The 17515-nt window shown below is 44.3% G+C and overlaps 1 protein-coding gene across 4 annotated transcripts in view; it reads right to left on the reverse strand.

Moving 5' to 3' along the window:
* The window catches only part of tbx21 (T-box transcription factor 21), a 182244-nt gene that overhangs the window by 6974 nt on the left and 157755 nt on the right, over positions 1 to 17515 (reverse strand). For all 4 annotated transcript variants that reach the window (XM_068013508.1, XM_068013506.1, XM_068013509.1 and 1 more), the window contains 3 exons: positions 10367 to 10521; positions 2184 to 2305; positions 505 to 663 (listed from right to left, as the gene is read on the reverse strand). In XM_068013508.1, the coding sequence (XP_067869609.1) occupies positions 505 to 663; positions 2184 to 2305; positions 10367 to 10521 (436 nt within the window). The remainder of the gene's footprint in view (positions 1 to 504; positions 664 to 2183; positions 2306 to 10366; positions 10522 to 17515) is intronic.

Here is a 17515-nt window from a genome sequence, read left to right on the forward strand (position 1 = left end):
AACTCGCTGCCCACGAGGCTGGTGGAAGCAGAGATGATCAATGATTTCAAAGGTAAACTGGATGGGCACTTGAAGTTAAGAAAGTTGCAGGGTTACGAGGTCCGAGAGGGGGTGGGGTGGATTGCTTGGCAGTGAGTCGGCATGAACTCGATGGGCTGAATGGCCTCCTTCTGTACCGTAAAAGGACTCTATGAAGGGTAAGAAAAGACCATGAGACCTGCCCATGCTCACCTTCGCCATTAGAAAATACAATCTTGTGCACACCCTCACCTGCCCCTCTAATACCTGGCAGATTGAAAAATTCTCAGCAAAATACCCTAGGAAATTTCTCCAACTCCCTAATCAAGCTCCAGGAGACCATAAACTATTGCTAAACACCCCCACCATATCCTAATGGTCATAAGGAACATACACTACATTCCACTCTCCCTCTCATATCCCCTTCAATAATCCTGACTGACATAAATGTATCAACAGCTGAAACATTTACTGATGCCAACTCACATCTGCATTCTGGTAGGCAGTAACTGCGATGAATTGTGTTTCGAGGAAGGTGAAGGCTTGCATTTTTGTTGTGAGGTAAGGGTCTTCAGTGCCGTCCTCCTTCACTTCTACAATGTGGAGCCGCGGCTGGTACTTGTGTAGAGATTGCAACACAATCATCTGCAATAGAATCACAGGCAGCAGTGAGAGCAGAGGAAGCCATCTCATTGCAATGCCACCTTATATGAAATGCGATCAGGAAGAAGCAAAGTGGGACTCGCCCAGGCTGTCCTTATCCTGCTCCTCCTGGCTCCATGGAAAGTCAGCAGGTAAAAAGTTTTCTGGCCATTTATTGAGTGGCGCATTTAAGGATCAGTGGTGTGTCTGCTTTTAGCCCCATACAACTGGGGGGAGAAAGTGTAACACAAACGCTGCCTATTTTTACACCAATTTCAACTAGTGCCCTACAACAGATGTGAGGACACTTCGGCTGGATTTTCCTGGCCTATTGGAGATGGGCTGGGAGGCGGAGGCTGGCAATATGGCGGGGGGAAGACGTCGGGAGTGGAGTCCAACATCTTCCCGCTGCCATGGCACATTACCAGTGGCGGGAACCACCTTAGCAGTGCAGCTGCCCACCGGGTGGCCAATTGAGCCACATAATGGCACAATTAAGGGCCGCTTCCTGCCCCCACGGGCATTTTGTCTGCATCGGGTGAGCCCGCTGCCGCATGGGGAGACTGCCAGGTAAGCCCTGGTGGCCTCCCAGCAGCTTCCTGGAGAGGGAGGAATCCTTTTCCACAGAGGGGCACCCCGGTGGCAATAGCTACCCCATGGCAACAGCACCATTGGTGCACCACGATACCCATCCCCTCCCCCCCCCCGCCCCAATTGATCGCCGGGACCTTACTGCCTTGCCCCAACTTCCTCCCTAAAACCCACCTGCTGTTCGAGGGCGCCTCGTCATTGGGACACCCTCGTCCTGCAGCCTCAGTAGTGGCCGCTGCTAGCGGTGGTGCTGACGAGGCTGCTGAGCTGTTGGTCTACTGATTGGGCCAGCAGCTCTAGGGGGGCAGGCCGCCACTAGCATTATGCTGCCCCATGGTCCTGCCTCTCGCTTTCATCGCTGGCGGCAGAGCTTCCAAGTGAGCCAAAAAATTCAGTCCCCTTTTTCATATGCAAGGCAAAATTCAGACAGGTGCCCAGTACACCCAAATTGTCACCTGGTTTCAATTTGGCACCCAGTATGCTTCTGCAATCAGGCATGGGAGCTCAATATTGGTCTCATTGCATGTCCAAATATCAGGTGGTATGATGCTAACCGTCTCCCCTAATAGGTGTCTTGCACTGTGATCTTTGACCCTCTACCTGAGCTAGTAAAGAAATCCCTTTATGAAAGCCTATCAGGGAACATTTCCCCTTCTTTGTGCCAAAGACCTTCTCAGGCTTCCAGTGGAGGCTGAATATTCATCCCCAATTCTGGGTCCAGACAAGAGGCAAGATCCCTGCCTGTTCTGGGTGCATGTTGAGGCCATTTAAATGAACCCGAATTCAGAAATACAAGTGGGTACAGGTCACTGTAGGTAGAGGGCACCATGCAGTGGTTGGGGTGGTGATGGGTGGTGGAATTGCATTAGGAAGGAGACTGGCCCCTCTGTTAAATAAAATATATTAGTAGGATAGGATTTTCTTCAGCCTACCTGAGTGACGTTGTTAGATGCTCCTTTATTGTTGGTCAGCTTGAGTTTACCAAAGGAGATTTCCTGGCGCATCCAGTGTGCCCCTGTGTTCGGCGAGTCTGGGTGGATGTATGTTCGGTTGCCTGCAATGGAATGAATGCGTTTGAATTACAAAGTCAGTCTTCGGGCAGATTCAGTACATTTTCAACCAGACTTCGCAAGGAACTAATGACTCACAGAACTGCATGCTGTACGTAACAGAATTTTAAATGAGTCACTCGTGTTTCTAAGAAAGAAGATTAGCCACTTGAAAAGTTAACAAGCACCAACAGCCATAAGGATGGGCTATTGCAACCAATGGTAAATTTTGTAGCACATTACTGCAATTTTACTTGTTGACTGGTTACGACACATGGAAATGAGACATTGAATAAGGCAACGCTGAACATGGTTTCCTCGAAGCTGCAAAAAAGTGGCCCGTTGACCTTTAGCCTGAGTCACTCTTTACCAAGCTAAGACCAGAGCTGGCTCCCACTGCCTGGGTCTCACAGTTGGCCGCAAGCCTAAAGTTATACAAGAACTTCCTACTTTCCAGGATTAGCAAGTCCCAGCAAGTTTACTTCCGGATTGCAGCTGACGGGTGAAGACTCAAGCATCAGGAGGCAACTCTTGCCACTTGCAGGTTGTCAAAAACTACACAGCAAATTGCAAAAGATATAACCAATAATGTGCTTGTGAGGTGTAATCACTGTTATATTGTAGGAAATGCAGCAGCCTATTTGTGCACAGCAAAGTCCCACAAACAGCAATGTGATAATGGCCAAATCACCTTGTTTTTTAAGTGATGTTGGTTGGGGGATATTTATAGGTCATAACACTAGGCAAATCTCCTCTGCTCTTCATTGAATAGGGCCAGGGATCTTTTATGTCCACCTGAGAGGGCAAAGGGGGCCTCAGTTTAACATCTTATCTGAGAGATGGCACCTCTGACAGTGCAGCATTCCCTCCAGTACTGGAGTATCATAAAGAAGGCCATTCAGCCCATCATGTCCATGCCAGCTCTCTGTAGAGCAATCCAGTCAGCATGGCCTAAGCCTCTGGAGTGGAATTTGAATCCATAACCTTCTGACTCAGAGGTAAGAGCGCTACCAGCTGAACCATAGCGGACATCTTGACTTCTGCCTCTTCTGGGTTTGTAAGCCAAGACAATATTCACCAAAATAAGCTCTGTATTTTTGGTAAAAGACTCACTAGCCAGGAAATAACTAAGTGGTGCATCGCATGGATTTTAGTAAGGCATTTGACAAGGTCCCACATGGCAGACTGGTCAGTAAAATGAAAGCCCATGGGATACAGGGCAATGTGGCAGGTTGGATCCAGAATTGGCTCAGGGACAGGAAAAAAGGGTAATAGTTGACAGATGTTTTTGTGAATGGAAAGCTGTTTCCAGTGGAGTTCCACGGGGCTCAGTGTTGGGTCCCTTGCTGTCTGTGGTATATATTAATGATTTGGACTTAAATGTGGGAGGCATGATTGGGAAATTTGCTGATGACACAAAAATTGGCCGTGTAGTTGATAGTGAAGAGGTTGGCCATAGACTCCAGAATGATTTCAATGGTTTGGTTGAGTGGGTGGAAAAGTGGCAAATGGAATTCAATCTAGCTAAGTGTGAGGTAATGCATTTGGGGAGGGAAAATTAAGCGAGGGATATTGACAGGGGTAGAAGAAGTGTATGGAGTGTATGTCCACAGGTCCCTGAAGGTGGCAGGACAGGTAGATAGAGTGGTGAAGAAGGCATATGGAATGCTTTCCTTTACTCGCCAAGGTATAGAATTCAAAAGCAGGAATGTAATGCTGGAACTGTATAAAATGCTGGTTAGGCCACAGTTGGAGTATTGTGTACAGTTCTGGTCATCACATTACAGAAAGGACAGAGGAGATTTACAAGAATGTTGCCAGGGCTTGTAAGTTGCAGCTATGAGGAAAAATTGGATAGGCTAGTGTTCTTTTCCTTAGAACAGAGGAGTCTGAGGGGAGCCTGAATTGAGGTGTACAAAATTATGAGGGGCTTAGACAGGAGTAGATAGGAGGGACCTGTTTCCCCCAGTGGAGAGGTCAATTACTGAGGGCACAGATTTAAGGTGACTGGTAGAAGGATTAGAGGGGACATGAGGAAAAACTTTTTCACCCAGAGGATGTTGGGTGTCTGGAATTCACTGCCAGGAATGGTGGTGGAGGCAGAATCCCTCAATTCTTTTAAAAGGTACCTGGACATGCACCTGAAGTGCTGTAACCTGCAAGGCTACGGACCAGGTGCTGGAAGGTGGGATTATATTGGGCGGCTAGTTTTTTTGGCAGGCACAGATAGGCTGAATGGCCTCCTTCAGTGACGTAATTTTTCTATGGTTCATTGCGACGACAGCAATGGCCCCAGCAGAATCCTCAACCCCAGGGTTGTTGTTATGTGAAAGTACCAAGCGGAGTTGGGGGAGGGTGGGTGGGGTGTCAAGAAGAGGTCTTCCAAGGGCCACTCTAGACATCTCCGAGGCCTAGGCACAAGTTGGCCTCCCACCCTCAGCTGCAGTTCTGCCGGGAGGGGGGTTTGGGGTACAGGTGTGAGGATGCTGAGTGCCTTCCCAACATTTGGAATTTATTAGTCTAATTAATATTCTGATCAGTTCTATTTAGGAAATGGATGTTGCCGTAAATGAAACTTCGCCCAGTGGCTTACCAGGTACATCCATGGCCCAACACGGAGCTGAGCCAGAGGTAAACTGCCAGATTAAGTCTTCATGGCACCCGGGGCTAACAAAAGAGAAAACCAGCCAACGGACATCCCTTTTCTGATTGGAAATGGGGAGACAAAATGGTTTTGTGCATTTCCCTGATATTAAAGTTCCCTAAAGCCTCAGTATTTGGAGACCACATCGTAGGTCAGCCTGAATACTGAAGGTGTTAAATCACAGGAATGTCAACTGACAAAGGCACTTAGGAACCTAGTGGATTATGTGCAGAGAAACAGCTGCTGTAATACTAGATTGTTATAATATAAAGAATTGGCTGGAAAATATTACATTGCAATGGCTACCAGGACAGCTGATCACTGTTGGAAAATTCGTGAGTCATAGAAACTGTTTATCTAAATGTCTCCAGGCAAGTGGACCCCATTTGAAGTATAATAGGTCGGGATGGATCCATTTATTTGCTTTTTAACAGAGACTGGGCCATTGTGCCATGTATAAGGAACATTAACAAGTATGTACGTGTTAGAGCAGAAACTTTACCAGCCCCACAAGCTCTGTCATTCCAACTCTTGAAGCCCCCGCAACGTAAGTCCTACTTGTATTCCTGAATTCCATGATTTGTTTTCTTTTTCTGGGCATGGAGTTTGGAATTGTAGTTGTACACGAGTACCACCAATTCACTGCTGCTGGACAGTGCGTCCTGCGTAATGCAGTATGATTCCACAGTGCTAGCCTGTGGAATCTCCTCGTCAGTCTGCTCCTGGGCCTGGCCAAGGTGGCAATTCACAGGTCCAGGCTGCGGGTTGTCGGGGGGTCCGTCCTCCCCGATTGCCTGCCCCTCTTCCGTGGTTACGTTCGCGCCCGGGTGTCCCTGGAGAAGGAGCATGCGGTGTCCGCCGGTACGCTTGAGGCCTTCCGCGACCGGTGGGCACCGCAGGGACTGGAGTACATCATTGACGCCGAGAATGGCATTTTAATTTGAGTTTTTTTTTTGATTATTTATCTGGTGTTAATAAAGTTATTTTAAAAATGTAAATATGTATATAAAGGGAACCTGAGGAATAAAGGCCCCCTCGACATGAAAAATATAAAAGGGGCCTGGGGTATAAAGGCCACCTTAAAAAGAAAAAAAAAAAGTGCTAGCCTCCCCAGAATATCTTAAAAACAATTTGGTAATGTGATCAGTTCTCTCAGGACAAAGTTTAGTTTAGGAATTAAAAAGGCCTTACTGACCACCTCCAGGAGCTTACCCATTGTCTCTTGAGACAAGGAGGCCAAAGAGAGAGACACAGTCAATAGCAGCAAATTACCCAACCACCTGAGGAGAACATTAGTCTCAATTCTCCAGGGCTACTGATGCTGCTGTAACAACTGCTACGGATTTACCATGTATGCTGGATTTGATACAGGTATGTACAAAAGTTCTTAGTCATTTTCTAAATGGGGCCTTAATAGCTGTAAAACAAGCCATGGCATATCTAATCACTTTTACAAAAGGCAAAATGTTCTACTTATTTGTTAATGTTCAGATGAATGGGTGCCTTCAAGACCAGCTGTTAATGTAACCATTAACATGTCATTAAGATGAGGGAATGTGATCTTCAGCTGCATTTAATGACCCTGCTGCTGCCAGCAGCCAACTTTGATGCCAGAACCGAGGCAGAGTGAATACAGCAAGGTAGATTCGTCTATGGCAGAACTGTGCAAGTGCATTTTCTTCTTTAAAAAAGTGGGACGACAAGTTGATGGAAATTATTTTTTAAAATGACCAGTGAGAGCCAAGGTTTTACAAGTTGGAGACACGGAGTACAAAATCAGATGTGATGCAAAACCAAATGTATCATTGTTAGAATCCAATTTCCTTTCATGTACCATACTTTAGAAACCTTGCCAATGTCGTGGAGAGCTATTGGAGAAACTCATGATGAGGATACCAGCGATGGGAGGCTTTAATTATGAGAAAAGATTAGAAAACTGGGGCTGTTTTCACAAGAACAACAAAGGGATCTGGTAGATGTTCAAAATAATGGCGGATTTTGATAAAAGTAATCAAGTTAAACCATTCCCACTGGGCATGAATTTAATATGATCACCAAAAAACAATGGGAACGGTCAGGAAAATCCTTTCATGCAGTAACTTGTTCAGACCAGAAGGGGTGCAAGTAGAATTTATACAATGTTAAAAGGGAAGTGGTCCAATAGTTGAAGACTATGGGGAAAGGGCAGAGGAAATTAGGTTAATGGGAAAACTCTTCAGGCTTGACAGGCTGAATGGTGTCCTTCGTGCTGTGAAATTATGATTCTACAATCATGTCTGTAACTGTGTCAGTCTGTCTGACATGTCCCTGTTGCTGGAAGAAGGTTCTGCACAGTCCAGCTATTGTGAATTTAAATTAGGCACCAATGGTGTGCAGAGATCAGGCGCCCAGATCAAAAGCCCTCTGAAGGTCACCACTCTGTTTATGCAGTTGCCTCCACCAGCAAACAATCCACTGTTAATTGGTGCTGGATTGAAAAGATGATCCAAGATTGGATTCGGTTATCCCCCTGTTTATGTAGGCACACTGTTGGCAACAGCAGTGCAAATTATGTCACGCTGCTTTGGTCAAAGGGTGGAAAGGTACCATCAAACTGCTAACAACAGCTCGAAAGGTAACTTCAGACTTGCACTGTCACTTTAAGCCAGTTCTGATCCCAAAGCTGCTTTGCATTGATACAGAAATGACAGTATAACTGCACCTTTAAATAATCTGCTCCTTTTAAAGGTTGCAAAACTCTGCATGTCATTCAGACAACCCTTGAGCTTTAACCACTGTCTGTAATATACACTGCATAAATAGAGAGGAAAATCGCTCGCAACAGAAGTACTGTACAAATTCCTCTCTCTCTCTCTGCTACTTTAATGGAGGTGTTACACTATTGAAAATAAACAGGCTCATATCTCCATTAAAAGTAATTAAAATTAGAGTTGGGTCAATTAGGGGCAGTCAGGAAGTGCTTCTTCACACAAAGGGTGGTGGAAATCTGCAACTCTCCCTCAAAAAGCTGTTGACACTCGGTCAATTGAAATTTCAAAATTGAGATTGACAGGTTTTTTTATTAGTTAAGGGCATTAAGGGTTACAGGGCCAAGGTAGGTAGATGAAGTTAAGATACAGGTCAGCTATCAGGCCTATCCCTGTTAAGCGTTCAAACACTGACATCGTTCTCAGTGAACGACACCATTGAGTGAGTGAGGACCTTCGAGACTCCCTCATTCAACACACCTGCACACCTTCTGTCCTCTGTTGAATGCATTTATATATAGTCAGCCACATCTCAGCTGGTAGCCCTCTCGCCTCTTGAGTCAAAAGGTTATGAGTTCAAGTTCCACTCCAGAGACTTAAACACAAAAACCTAGGCTGACACTCCAGTGTAGTGTTTGAAGCAGTGCTGCTGAGTCAGAGGTGCCGTCTTTTGGATGAGACATTAAACGGAGTTCTCTCAGGTGGATATAAAAAATCCAATGGCACTATCTCAAAGAACAGCAGGAGTTATCCCTGGTATCCTGGCCAATAGTTATCCCTCAACCAACCAACATCACTGAAAAACAAGATTACCTGGTCATTATCACATTGCTGTTTGTGGGAGCTTGCTGTGCACAAATTGGCTGCTATGTTTCTAATCATCATGATCTGCTCACACAGCCATAAGCTACTTAGTATGGTGCAGAAGGGCTGGGCATGTAGAACTCCACCCCAACAAGGCCCAGAAGAGAGGAGAAAATCACTGAGAAATATCCATTGTCGCAGCTTCACAACAGACATCTTATGCATCAAATGTGATTATAACTGACATCAGTGGATACTGTACTGATGGAACTATTCCAAATTATTGATGCACTTGGTATGAATTAATTTTTAATCTAAGAGAAGGAAAATAGGACCAGGACATGCAATATAACTGCAGAGAGAATGTCACGAGAGAGCAGTCAGTTGCATTTGCAGGTATGTAAAACATGAAATGTGGAATATAGTTCTGTACATTTGCAAAGGACAGGGTGGTCCTAATTGTGTGGATATACAATGTGAGGGGAGGTGTCTCTGATTTCTGAGTTCTTCAGGGAGTAAAACAATGAATGACAGAAAGTGTGGCGATAACTTTTATTTTAAAGTGGGTTTCATTATTTTAAAAAATTATTTTCTCCCTTTCCTTAGTGTAACGCAGGACAATTTTCTACCCCGCCCCCATTACTTTGGTCAAATGTTTATCCCTCTTATAAAACCTAGAGTGATTGGCAATTTGACTGTGGAAGTCATCACAGTTGAATCCAAGAGATGCTAGTCAGTGATCTGGAGTAGAAACCATGTACAAGCCTCCTGTTATCTCCATCTTCCTCCACTCCATTTTGATGGCACAGCCCGTTAGCCATCTAGGCCCTAATTGAAATTTCCTTTCCTTTAGCTCCTCCATCTCTCTTATCTCCCAGCATTTAAGGGTCCCATAACCCCATCATTTTGACCATGCTTACGGTGGTGATCTCTCCCAACAGTTGTCTCCTAACTCTTCCAATCTGTTTACACTCCATTGAAAATTACCCCACCCCACCCCACCCCATATAAATGGGAGTTACTGTCCTGAAATATTACCTGGATGTCTAAAGTATCTTTCCTAACTTTACAGTGTTCAGTCCCTGGAGAAAGAATTATTGTGACTCCCTGGTGGTTTGGTGAATTTAAAGATTGAATTATGTTACAGCTTTCATATCCTCAGGACATTCAAATTTTGCTATAAAAAATGGTCTGCTATGATGGAACCAATTGTGAAAGTATTGGACCTCCAGTTAAAGACTATAATGAATGGGAAATAGTTTGGCATTTTGAAGGTCTATTTGGAACAAATATGCTTTTGAATGCATTGCTAAAAATTGCCCACTGCTTGTAAATGCAGTGTTGCAATGTGAAATTCCCCATCATGCACTAATGTTGAATTCTCACCATTACCCATTGTATATTAAACTGTAATGACGTGAATTTGGTTTTTCCTATGGTGTATTAACTGTAATACATTAAAGTGTATTGAGCAAAAACACTGAGACAAAGCTATTTCCACCCTGCAGCATTATGACTTCAGAATTATATATGCATCTGGGTTCACGTACAAAACCTGGCATCTGCTGTCTTTGGGCTAGAAATTGGTCTCGAGTGGTGCCTCGGAATAGGCAATATTGGATGAATTGCCTGTTATACATAGTGCCTGATGTTCTGGTGCTGCTTACAACCGAGAGGGAGCCTATCCAATACCGTCTGTTTTGTGCCGCCTCCTGAGATGAATTTCCACCCCGACACGTGTACCAAGTAGGTAGACTGCACGTTGAGACCCCAGTGTGCAGCTCTCTTTTCTTGTGGAAAGATTTAAAAACACAAAGCATTCAGGAACATGACCCGCGGGTGTACACACTTGAGGCCTCTGGTACACTAACCTTGCATATTGCCTTCTGCTTTGCCACACTGTACCCACTTTCCTCCCTGGTACCTCCAGTGATGCTGATCTGCCAGGATAACATCCACATAAATATTATAATGAGCAGAAGGATCCAGCCCCGTGATGTTAAAACTCAGGAATGGAAACATCCGCCTGGAAAAGAAAAGGGTGGGATAAAGGTCAAAGCACGTTTGGAACAGAAAAATAAACCGGTCAACAATATAATGGACAGGCACAACAGAATTTTGAATGACCTCAAGTGTACAGTGGGTAGGATGTGGGAGACCAACCAGGTGTGAGTTGGAATAGTCAAGTCCAGAGGTAACAAAGGCATGAATGAGGGTTTCAGCAGCAGCTGAGCTGAGACAGGAACAAATTTGGGCAATATTACTGAGGTGGAAATAGGCGGTCTTTGTGATGATGCAAATATTTGGTCGGAAGCTTGTCTCAGGGTCAAATGTGACACCAAGGTTGCGATCAGACTGGTTGAGCCTCAAACTGTTGCCAGGGAGCGGGATGGAGTCAGTAGCTAGGGAATGGAGTTTGGAGCAGGGACCGAAAACAATGGCTTCAGTCTTCCCAATATTTAATTGGAGGACATTTCTTCTCATCCAGTACTTGATGTTGGATAAGCAGTCTGATAATTTAGCAACAGTGGAGGAGTCGAGAGAGGTGGTGGTAACGTAGAGCTGAGTGTCGTCAGCGTACATGTGAAAACTAATACTGTGCTTTTGGATTATGTCACCGAGGGACAGCATGATGATGAGAAATAGCAGGGGGCCAAGGATAGATCCTTGGAGGACAGCAGAGGTAACTGCGGGTGCAGGAAGAGAAGCCAGATAAGAATGGAACCAGGTGAGTGCAGTCCCACTTAGCTGGATGACAGTGGAGAGGCCGCAGATCATTTAGAGGGACGAGGACGGATAATTTACTATTGTCACAGTCACATAGGATGTCATTTGGTGATTTTGATAAGAGCCATTTTAATGGCAGAAGTGGAAAACTGATTCAAATCTGGAGTTCTGGGAAAGATGGGAATGGATTTGGAAGGTGGCAACACATTCAATAACTTTGGACAGGAAAGGGAGGTTGGAGATGGGGCGGTAGTTTGCAAGGACGTTGGGGTGAAGGTTTGGTTTTTGAGGAGAGAGGTGATGACGGGAGATTTAAAGGAGAAAGGGACAACACCTGGAGCAAGAAAGCCATTAACAATATCAGCTAACATGGGGACTAGGAGGGGAAGTTGGCTGGTGGTCAGCAGTTTGATGGGAATAGGGTCGAGTGAGCAGGAGGTGGGTCTCATGGACAAGATGAGCTTGGAGAGGGCATGATGAGAGATAGGAGAGAAACTAGAGAAATGTGCGAGTTCAGGGTTAGGGCAAGGGGGAACTTTAGAGAAAGTTTGACCCAATGGGCTAGTGGAAGGGAAGGAAAAATTCCGAGGGACAGGATTAATCTCCACTTGGAGAGGCAGGGATTAATCAGGGATAGTCAGCGTGGCTTTGTCAGCGGGAGATCATATCTCACTAATCTGATTGAATTTTTTGAAGTGGTGACTAGATGTGTAGATGAGGGTAAAGCAGTTGATGTGGTCTACGTGGACTTCACTAAGGCTTTTGATAAGGTCTCACATGGGAGATTGGTTAAGAAGGTAACAGCCCATGAGATCCAGGTCAATTTGGCAAATTGGATCCAAAATTGGCTTAGTGGCAGGAGGCAGAGGGGGATGGTCGAGGGTTGTTACTGCGAGTAGAAGCCTGTGATCAATGGTGTACCGCAGGGATCGGTGCTGGGACCCTTGCTGTTTGTAGTGTACATTAATGATTTAGACTTGAATATAGGAGGTATAATCAGTATGTTCGCGGATGACACGAAAATTGATGGTGTCGTAAATAGTGAGGAGGAAAGCCTTAGATTACAGGACGATATAGATGGGCTGGTAAGATGGGCAGAGCAGTGGCAAATGGAATTTAATCCTGAGAAGTGTGAGGTGATGCATTTTGGGAGGACTAACAAGGCAAGGGAATATACAATGGATGGTAGGACCCTAGGAAGTACAGAAGGTCAGAGGGACCTCGGTGTACTTGTCCATAGATCACTGAAGGCAGCAGCACAGAGAGTTAGGTGGTTAGGAAGGCCGAGGCATAGAATATAAGAGCAGGGAGGTTATGATGGAGCTGTATAAAACATTAGTTAGGCCACAGCTGAAGTACTGTGTACAGTTCTGGGCACTACACTGTAGGAAGGATGTGATGGCATTGGAGAGGGTGCAGAAGAGATTCACCAGGATGTTGCCTGGGCTGGAGTGTTTCAGCTATGAAAAGAGACTGAAAAGGCGAGGGTTGTTTTCCTTAGAACAGAGAAGGCTGAGGGGGGACATGATTGAGGTATACAAAATTGAGGGGCATGGATAGATTAGATAGGAATAAACTTTTTCCCTTAGCGGAGGGGTAATAACCAGGGGGCATAGAGTTAAGGTAAGGGGCAGGGGATTTGAGGAAAAAAATTTTCACCCATAGGATGGTTGGAATCTGGAACGCACTGCCTGACGAGGTGGTAGAGGTAGGAACCATCACAACATTTAAGAAGTATTTAGAAGAGCACTTGAAACGCCATAGCATACAAGGCTACGGGCCAGGTGCTGCGAAATGGGATTAGAATAGGTAGGCGCTTGATGGCCGGCACAGACACGATGGGCCAAAGGGCCTGTTTCTGTGCTGTATGACTCTATGATTCTATGACATGACAGAGGCAGCTGATCAGATGGTCTCGATCTTAGTGACAAAGAAGTCCATGAACTCCTCGCACCTATTGTTGGAAGTAAGGGTGGAGGGGACAGGGGAGGAGGGTTTGAGAAGATGGTTTGCAGTATTCCAGGATGATTCTGGAACAGTGAGCAGTTTTAGAAGACAAGAACAGGACGTGATGGTGCTGTATGGGGTCCAGTCAGATCTGGCTGAAAGTTGGCATTTAGTCCAGTAACAAACAAAGGATCATTGGGGAACATATCATGTGTCAGTGTTATTCCTAAATTCAGCAATTTTGATGAATTAGAACTTTCTGCTTAGATCCAGATTCTCCATGGAACACATGACAAATGTTGGATTTATTTTTGGATTATATTAGATACTTAATTGTAAACTAAACTTAAACTTATTTAAAATGAGTTCAAAACAAATAAAATCACAAGCTTGTAACCAAAGTAACAAACTGGGTGTGGAAACTAGCTAAGGTTCATTGATTACAAGATTTTTCTGACTTGCTCACCCTGGTGAGTGCAGGAAAGAGGAGTGGATCACATGAGTGAAACATTTCAGTAAAAAACAAACCACTCGAGCAGAGAAAGAAAACACAACAGTCAAGTTCCATTACTAGCTTCTGATGAGAGTGTTGATTTGAACTGAAACCAAGCCTCACAGTGATCTAAAATCTCGAGTTGGTGGAAGGGCCATGAAATTCATGTTGTAGTGGAATGGCATTCCCCTAGTGGACCAGAGTTAAAATGGACTCCATAATGATTCAGCAAAAACAGTTTCCTCTTTTTCACTAGGATGCTAACTAAAGTTTTGAGGCAACATCAACCCAATAGTCATTGACCCCATGTATAAAACCACCAAGAATTCATTGCTGAGCGGATAATGTTGAGTGATTCCTGTGGCTCAGTCAGTAGCATTCTTACCTCTTGAGTTAGAAGGTTGTGGGTTCAGGTCCCTCTCAGAAATGTGAGCATAAAACCAAGGATGTCAGTGCGGTACTGAGGGAGTCAGAGGTGCTGTCTTTTGGGTGAGAAGTTAAACTAAGGCCCTGTCTGCTCTCTCTGGTAAAAGATCAGTGGCACTATTGGCAGAAGAGTGGGGGAGTTCTCCCTAGTGCCCTGGCCTATATTTATCCCTCAACCAACATCAGTTAAAAAAAAACAGATGATCTGATGATTATCACATTGCTGTCCGTGAGATCTGGCTGGAAGCAAATTGGCCGTATTACTTCCTACATTAAAACAGTTACTACACTTCAAAATTGCTTAATTGCCTGCAATGTGTTTTCGGACATTCTCAAGTTGTAAAAGGTGTTATGGAAATGCAAGTTTTTCTTTCTTTGACCACATGGATGGGGTCCTACTGGAATCTCACATAGGAAGGTTGCTTTCCCTTTTACCCGTGATAAAGAAAAATGTGTTGGATAGAGAACATGGGGTTAAGAGAATTTTTTACATCCAGCCTTTGTCAACAGAGAGGCATTTCCACTTTGTTTGGTCCCATCAGCTTTTAGTTTTAAAGTAATTTGAGGGAAGCAATTACAAGTTTATTGGAACAGCAGAAACCAATGCACAGCTAAAACAACCATGAGTCTAATTTACACTGGATAGCACACTGGTTAATAGGTTTATGTAAGATATATGGACATATGGTAGTCCAATGGGATGTACCATTTTAACGCATCTGTTAACCCTGTTTTACACACATATATTACACCTGAGATAATTAAGTCCCAGTGTGTCACTCACTACTATATAAAACAACACAGCGGTTCGGAAACACATTACAAAGATGAATTCGTTTTAGTTTAAGAACAGTCTGCATTTCTAAGTCAACATATTGCACTTCAGACCACAATGATGCAGAAGGATAGTGAAAATCAGAGGGAAAAAAAGCACTCATTACCCTCTTCAGGCATGCAATGTATCTGTATGCACAAGCCCACTAAATCATTATAGAAAAAAGAGTTCACAGGAAAAAGACTTTGCACAGTTTTCAGATTTGAAATACAGCAAGGTCAAAACATATTAGACCATTGTTACATATGTTGGAAAATTACTGGCCAATTGCTACTAGAACCATTTGTTTCTATTAATATATTATAATGGTGCTGAAACATCTGATTTTATGCTGTTTTTAGTCTGTTGATAAACCACTGCTGTCCGAAATGGATTAAATGCCATTACAGCTGGGTAGGTAATTCAGGATTAAAAACAAGAAATGCTGGAACCACTCAGCAGGTCTGGCAGCATCTGTGGAAAGAGAAGCAGAGTTAACGTTTCGGGTCAGTGACCCTTCTTCGGAACTAGCAAATATTAGAAATGTCAAAGGTTATAAGCAAGTGAGGCGGGGGTGGGGCAAGAGATAACAAAGGAGAAGGTGTAGATTGGACAAGACCACATAGCTGACCAAAAGGTCATGGAGCAAAGGCAAACAATATGTTAATGGTGTGTTGAAAGACAAAGCATTAGTACAGATAGGGTGTTAACGGACTGAAGGTTGAACAGCAGCAAGTCCAAACATGAAAAAAAACAGAGGGTAAGCAAACTGAACAAACTAAGATGAAATCAAATGAACATGAAAAAAAAAGTTGTAAAAAATGTAAAAAAGAAAAAATAACTAAAAGTAAAATGGGGGGAACGTCATGCTCTGAAATGATTGAACTCAATGTTCAGTCCGGCAGGCTGTAGTGTGCCTAATCGGTAAATGAGATGCTGTTCCTCGAGCTTGCGTTGATGTTCACTGGAACACTGCAGCAATCCCAGGACAGAGATGTGAGCATGAGAGCAGGGGGGAGTGTTGAAATGGCAAGCAACCGGAAGCTCAGGATGTTAGGAATTCAGTTGACTAAACAGCAGTCATAAATTCCATCTAAATTTTTTTAAAATTCATTCATGAGATGTGGGCGTCACTGGCAAGGCCAGCTTTTATTGTCCATCCCAAATTGCTCTTGAAAAGGTGGTGGTGAGCTGCCTTCTTGAACTGCTGCAGTCCATGTGAGGTAGGTACACCCACAGTGCTGTTAGGAAGGGAGTTCCAGGAATTTGACCCATGATGGTGATGGAAAGGTGATATCGTTCCAAGTCAGGATGGTGTGTGACTTGGAGGGGAACTTGCTGGTGGTGGTGCATTTGCTGCTCTTGTCCTTCTAGTTGGTAGAGCTCGCGGGTTTGGAAGGTGCTGTCTAAGGAGCCTTGGTGCATTGCTGCAGTGCATCTTGTAGATGGTAAACACTGCTGCCACTATGCGTCGGTGGGGGAGGGAGTGAATATTTGTGGATGCGATGCCAATCAAGCTTTGTCCTGGATGGTGTTGAGCTTCTTGAGTGTTGTTGGAGCTGCACTCATCCAGGCAAATGGAGAGTATTCTGTCACACTCCTGACTTGTGCCTTGTAGATGGTGGACAGGCTTTGGGGAGACAGGAGGTGAGTTACTTGCTGCAGGATTCCTAGCCTCTGATGTGCTCTTGTAGCCAAGGTATTCATATGGCTACTGCAGTTCAGTTTCTGGTCAATGGTAACCCCTAGGATGTTGATAGTGGGGGATTCAGTGATCGTAATGCCATTGAATGTCATGGGGAGATGGTTAGATTCTCTCTTGTTGGAGATGATCATTGCCTGGCACTTGTGTGTAAATATTTAAACATTCATTGTAAATTGGAGTAAATACTAAATACTGTTGGCAAAAGAAAAAGGCTGGGACTCATTCTAGGCATCTTCCCAGGCATCTTCACTATCCATTGGCTTACATCCCATCTCACACTGGTTTCAGTAGATCTTAGATCCCAGAACATTCAATCCCTGCATGCCCCTTATTCTATCCCCCAATTTATACCTTCCCTATCTGAAAACAGTGATTTATACCAAATAGAGTGCATTTAACAATATTTCCAGATACCATGCAAGAAAGGCACACGTCCCAATCCAAACATCCACAGTAGCTCATGAAATTGTAGAAACACAAGTCAAAAAAAGATCAGTGGACATCACCATTGCTGCAACAGACAATCCAAATATCAATACCAAGCACCAGAACTAGGCCCTGAGTAGTCTGTGCTTACACCCGCCAGTCTGTATTATGTACTTTCTGTATTATGTACTGAAAGAGCGCTGCACTGTTGGACTGCCATCTTTCAGCTGAGACATTAAACTGAGATCCTGTCAGCTTTCTCAGGTACACTATTTCGGAGAACAGCAGATGAATTCTCTCCGGTGTCCTGGCCAATGTTCATCTCTCAATCAACGTCACTAAAAATGCTTATCTAGTCTTTATCTCATTGCTGTGTGTGGGATCTTGCTGTGTACAAATCACTTGCTGCATTTCCCTGTATTAGAACAATGATTGCATTTCAGAGAGTACTTCATTGGCTGTGAAATATTTTGGGCTGTCCT

Source organism: Heterodontus francisci, chromosome 33 (assembly GCF_036365525.1).
Source record: "Heterodontus francisci isolate sHetFra1 chromosome 33, sHetFra1.hap1, whole genome shotgun sequence".
Lineage (NCBI taxonomy): Eukaryota > Metazoa > Chordata > Chondrichthyes > Heterodontiformes > Heterodontidae > Heterodontus > Heterodontus francisci.